Raw genomic sequence first — 5342 nt, 5'->3', positions numbered from 1 at the left:
AGTCAACCTTTTAAGAATACAAACTCAGAAGTCAAAACACTTAGATTTGAATTTGGGTTTTGCCCTTTATTAGCTGTGTGCTTAGGCAAATACATTGTATTTAAATCTTCTCACGGATAAAATAAATGTTGTAGTAGTATCCACTTCATGTGATGGTTATGCAAAAGAATACATGAAAATAATTTAGAAGGATGCCTGTCAGATAGTAACTGTGGAATAAATTTTAGCTATGGCTGTGGTCTAAATGTTTGTGGTCCTCAAAATTCAGATGTTGAAATATAATAGCCATTGTAATGATAGGAAGTTGGCTTTGGGGTGATTATATCATGATAGTGGAGTCTTTATGAATAGATTTAGTGCCTTTACAAAAGAGGCCCCACTGTGAGCACCCACTGCCTACAACTTGAGGGTCCACATGTGAGGACTTATCAATAAAAGGTACTATTATGTGAGCAAAGAAGCGGCTCCTCATTGAACACTGAATCTGCTATCACCTCATCTTAGACTTGTCAACCTCCAAAGCTGTGAGAAGTAAATTTCTGTTGTTTATGCACCACCCTGTTTGTGTTATTTTGTTATAACAGCACAAACAAACTAAGAAAACTACCATTAAAAATATTTTTTTCTGGTGATATTGTATATAAGGAACTGTCTTAGAACAAACCATAATCAGATAATTTTGTTCCACCAAATATGATTAAAAACTGAATTCTATAATTCTTTCTATTTACATTCCAAAAGAAAAGACAGACCAAGAAACATCAATAATAAACATTCCCCTACTCATGTGAGAACTTTAATGTATACCCATAATATAGTTTGTAATTAAGCTTTAGATTTTTGTTAACTTTGAAAAAATGAAGAAAGATGGTACCCTATAATTGAGCAAAATAAAAGAAAATTTTTGGAAAGTCCCACAAAAGTCACCCAAATCCACAACTCAAAAGAAAGTAAAGACGAAAAGAAAGAAAGAAAGGAAAAAATAAAACCAAGATCAAACTTCCTACCACATAATTTTGTGAAAATAATTTTAACATATTTGATTACTGGCTTTCATTTCTGAATAAGAAAACCAACTCACTTTTAGCATCTTGCTAAATCAGAATTTATTTTGAACTAAAGTTAGATTATAAATATAAAGAAATTATGAGCTGTAACTCTTGCATCAACTCTATTTCTGGAAAATGTTTGTTGTTCTCCTGAAAAAAATACAACTATTTCAATGAAAAAGTCAGGAGAAAACTCTATTGCTAACACCAAGAAGCATATCGGCTTTATTCATTACGTATCTCACCTGTAATTGATTTGATGGTTTCACTTGATACAGTTTGCCCAATCAAATCATATTGAACTAAGCTGGAAGACTCCTTTGGAACTTCAACTGATTTCTCAGGACCTTTTGTCCAGGTATAGATCATCTCACTCTTTGGATAGGCATCTAAAAGAGAGCACAGAATGTGGTTAGAGTCAATGCTACTTTTTCAACCGCATCAGTGGTCAACACTTAAAAACAGTACTTGTTCATGAAAGACGGAATAAATGAAAACAATGTTCACTATAATTTAGTCAAACATGTTTAAGGTTGAGAAAACTGGAGATTGAGTAAATACTCTTGCAAATCAACAGTATTTATTTTTATGCCAAGTAATTGGAGGAGGGGAGATTAAAACTGAGGCATCCGAATGCTACATATGCAGAAATATGTGTGCCCATGCTAGTAAGGATAAGCAGTTCAAAAGCAGATGTATTAAACTCCCAAAACCATACTGTCAAGCTCCTACTTTTTTCACTTCTAACTCACTTCCAGTGCTTGACCAATGTCACCCTAACACAGTTCTGCTATTTTGAAATGTATCATATGCTTCCTGTAATAATATAATAACAAAACCAAACAAATCCTACTGTTAGGAGAGCTCCCCTGGGTGACCTGTTCCAAACTCTGCCTCTGGGCAATATCCACTGCATTTGGGGATCATTGTACAGTGACAACTGGCTATGCTGTTTGTAAAGCTGTCCAGGGAATATAATTACACAACCAGTTCCACTACCTTTAATTTCTTACAATTAAGACATTTCCCCTTCTATCTTCAACAGATCTCTTCTAGTGGCAATTTAAGCCCATTTTCTAATATTTGGCACTCGGTGCAAATGGAGACCAGCTGCTTGCTTACCAGTCTCCCCATAACAGACAGCTTGGCTCACACACAAGTAAGTTCAAAAGAACCAAAATGAATTGTGTGCCAACCTCCCTCCCAAACCATCCTAAAATTGCTACAGCACAGTAGGCCCTGGATGGAATTATTTAATTCTAGGAAAGGAGTTGACACCTAAGAGCACCTTACAAAACAATGAGGCTTGTGTTGTCATTTTAGCTTCATTCAGTTATGTTATGTGTCAGCATTTATCTCCAGAAATATATTCACACTTCACTAAATTGTTACAGCCTCTATATACTATGTTCTTGCCTATGATATTACATATTAAGTAGCCTTCCCTTGGCTATCCTACCTTGCTAGAATAACCTTTTTCTTTCCTGGTTTTTCTAATTCCTCTGATTATAAGCATGGGGGTTTTAAATCATGTTTTTTTTTCTCTCTCTCTCTCTTTCCAGAATAATTAAAAATCCTTACTTGCTGAGTATGGTGTGCCTCTCTTTTTAATTCACAATCCAAAAACATCAGCTTCCAACGTGCAATTTCTTTATTGCTATGTTCAAGTCCTTCTTGAACACTATGTTCAAGTCCTTCTGAAGAGAGCTTTTTCTGAGAACTAGAGTTTAGAATGTGGGGAGTGAAAAGGACTTCCTCTACATGAGAGCTAATTTGGGTAAAATTTTAATGATGACAGCACAAATGGATAATTCTGGCCCCAATGAGATCACCCTGTCTATGTATTTTTCTGCATTTATCTTCTCTTATTAAATTATTGGTAAGGGAACGTATTACTCTCTCTGGCTTCAAGTTAGGCCACTGAATATTGTGATTACTAGGGGTTATAAAAAGAATAGTTACTGCCGATTCTCATTAAGTTAAGCAGTGAGCAATGATAACAGCAGGCAACAGTTTCACAATCAGTGCGACTAAGAATCTGAAGCAATAGTAAAAGCCAGCATCTATTTTTGGTAGGTTCTGATTGAATTGAAAATTTGAGGCAGACCTTAGAAAAGGCAATCATAGTTTTCTGTTATCTCAGAGAAGGGAGCTTAAGGAAAGGAATCTCATATTAATTCCTATCCATTCATCTCATCCTGTTGCGTTCATTTCTACAAAATTTCCCAAACATCTATTTCACACTTTCTCCTCTACTAACCTCCTAGTCTAAGCCACTGCCATCTTTGCTTGTACTAAAACAACAGCCTCCATCTCTTCTCTGCTTCCACTCCAGCCTCTCTACCACCCATTCTCAAAAAAAAGAAAAAGAAAAAGCCGAAGTGGAACTGTAAAATGTCAAAGAAAGTGACACTGTTTTGTCAAATCTTCCAAAGGCTTCCCATAGCTTTTAGATATAATCCAAACTCCTAAATGTGGTGTATAAGGCATTATATTATCTCAGACTACAACCCCTACCATGCTTTTGCCATGCTTCAGTCACTTTTATGCTAACAGTGCTGCTTCTCTCATTTTAACCTATGCTGTGTCAGGAAGCTCTGAATCTTTTATGGACTTTTTCCAAGTCTTCTATGAAGGACTCTGCTTACAATAAAATATCTATCTATCTATCTATCTATCTTTCTATCTATCTATCTATCTATTGAGATATATATTATAATTATATAAATTATATATATATATATTTATATAATTTGTACTTTTTATGTAACGCTACCAACATGTAGCATTCAGAGGTCCCTAAATTTCATGACTGATCACCTGCCAATTGTGACTAAGAGTACTTAGACGATCTGTATAAATAAGTTTTCGTTTTTTCTGGGGAAAGAGGTGGTTTTTATTTCTTTGTTATAAAATATTAGTTAATGAAGTCTCCAGAAATAAAACCAGACAGTTTTTGTCATGGACAATGATTTAAATGTCGAATTATGAAAAATTAAATACATTTGTAAATATCAGCTTGCATGAGGTAATCATAAATTCTAACAACATTTTTATTACAACAACTTACAACTTCCGAATTTCAAAGGGCATGCATGACCATCCATGGGAAAATCCACCAATCTCATGGGACACTCCGCACTTATGGTGAGTCTATGATGAGAAATGCAATTGAATAAAATCAATCCTTCTTAAAAATAATTATAATTTTAGATCCTAAAATGGAAAGGAAGGGAGAAAAGGAGGAAGGCAGAAGGCAGGACAGAAAAAAAGGAAAGAAGGAAGAAGGAAGGAAGGAGGCAGGGTGGGAAGAAAAGGAAGGAAGGAAGGAAGGAAGGAAGGAAGGAAGGAAGGAAGGAAGGAAGGAAGGAAGGAAGGGGAGAAAGAAAAAATAAAAACCGAAGGGAAGAAGTAAAAAGAAAAAAAATGATTACCTCATTGTGTATAAAATAGTACCATTTCTCATAATTCTAAAAAGCTTATTTGGAGCTGTCATATTATGTGAGACAGATTTCTTTCCATTCCTGAAGAAAGTATCAGGGGTCCATACTTTTGTTACCATCATATTGTTCAATCTCAAAATTTCAATGGGGCCATCATATTTTAGTCTTTTGTCAATCCATGTCTGTCTGAAGAACACATCCATTGTGTATTCCTAGGGCAATTAGTTTGGAACATATTTAAGTCACAAATGACTACATGTAAGTTTGTGAAAATAAGCATTAAATTCTGTCTTCCTTCATGCTTATAAAAAAGACCATTCCAAATAAAATTAATTGGAGCAGACATGATCTTAAATCAATGGAGCAAAAAGATTTTCAGCAATTAGAGTACTTTTTAATCTACCTTGATTCCTTCATCTTCTACATTTGTAAGATAAACAAATTACCACACATAGGAATCATTTAAGAATAAAGTGGCTATAATTTAAGAAAACTGCCAATACCAGGTAGTTACAGCTGTGTATTCATTTAGACTAGATAAAAAAATCAGTTGATGTGTAAATAATATTATTCATAATTAATCATGTAATTGTATGCATTTTAAAGATAAAGTAATACATGTAAAACATACTTTATTTTCACAAAGTTTTAAAAAATTAGTCAAATAACCCAAGAGTTTCAAAGTACTAGGAGCTTTGGATCAAGGAATAAACTAAGGTGGCTTTTTTGTCATGCAAACTAAATATATTTAATATAAGGTAGCACAACTGTATGGATGAATTTTTCCTGACAAGTGCTTTGTATTCTAAACTCTTTTTTTTTTTTTTTTTTTTTTTTTTTTTTTTTTTTT

General features: G+C 34.0%; 1 protein-coding gene across 3 annotated transcripts in view; it reads right to left on the bottom strand.

Annotated features, from left to right (window-relative positions):
- The window catches only part of GABRA4 (gamma-aminobutyric acid type A receptor subunit alpha4), a 76257-nt gene that overhangs the window by 54424 nt on the left and 16491 nt on the right, over nucleotides 1–5342 (bottom strand). For all 3 annotated transcript variants that reach the window (XM_017540335.2, XM_017540336.2, XM_037742646.1), the window contains exons 4-6: nucleotides 4484–4704; nucleotides 4120–4202; nucleotides 1295–1438 (exon numbers count right to left, since the gene is read on the bottom strand). In XM_017540335.2, the coding sequence (XP_017395824.1) occupies nucleotides 1295–1438; nucleotides 4120–4202; nucleotides 4484–4704 (448 nt within the window). The remainder of the gene's footprint in view (nucleotides 1–1294; nucleotides 1439–4119; nucleotides 4203–4483; nucleotides 4705–5342) is intronic.

The sequence above is a fragment of the Cebus imitator genome, unplaced genomic scaffold (genome assembly GCF_001604975.1).
Source record: "Cebus imitator isolate Cc_AM_T3 unplaced genomic scaffold, Cebus_imitator-1.0 Scaffold124, whole genome shotgun sequence".
In the NCBI taxonomy this organism is placed as follows: domain Eukaryota; kingdom Metazoa; phylum Chordata; class Mammalia; order Primates; family Cebidae; genus Cebus; species Cebus imitator.
This window is presented reverse-complemented; position numbering and strand designations above follow the sequence as displayed.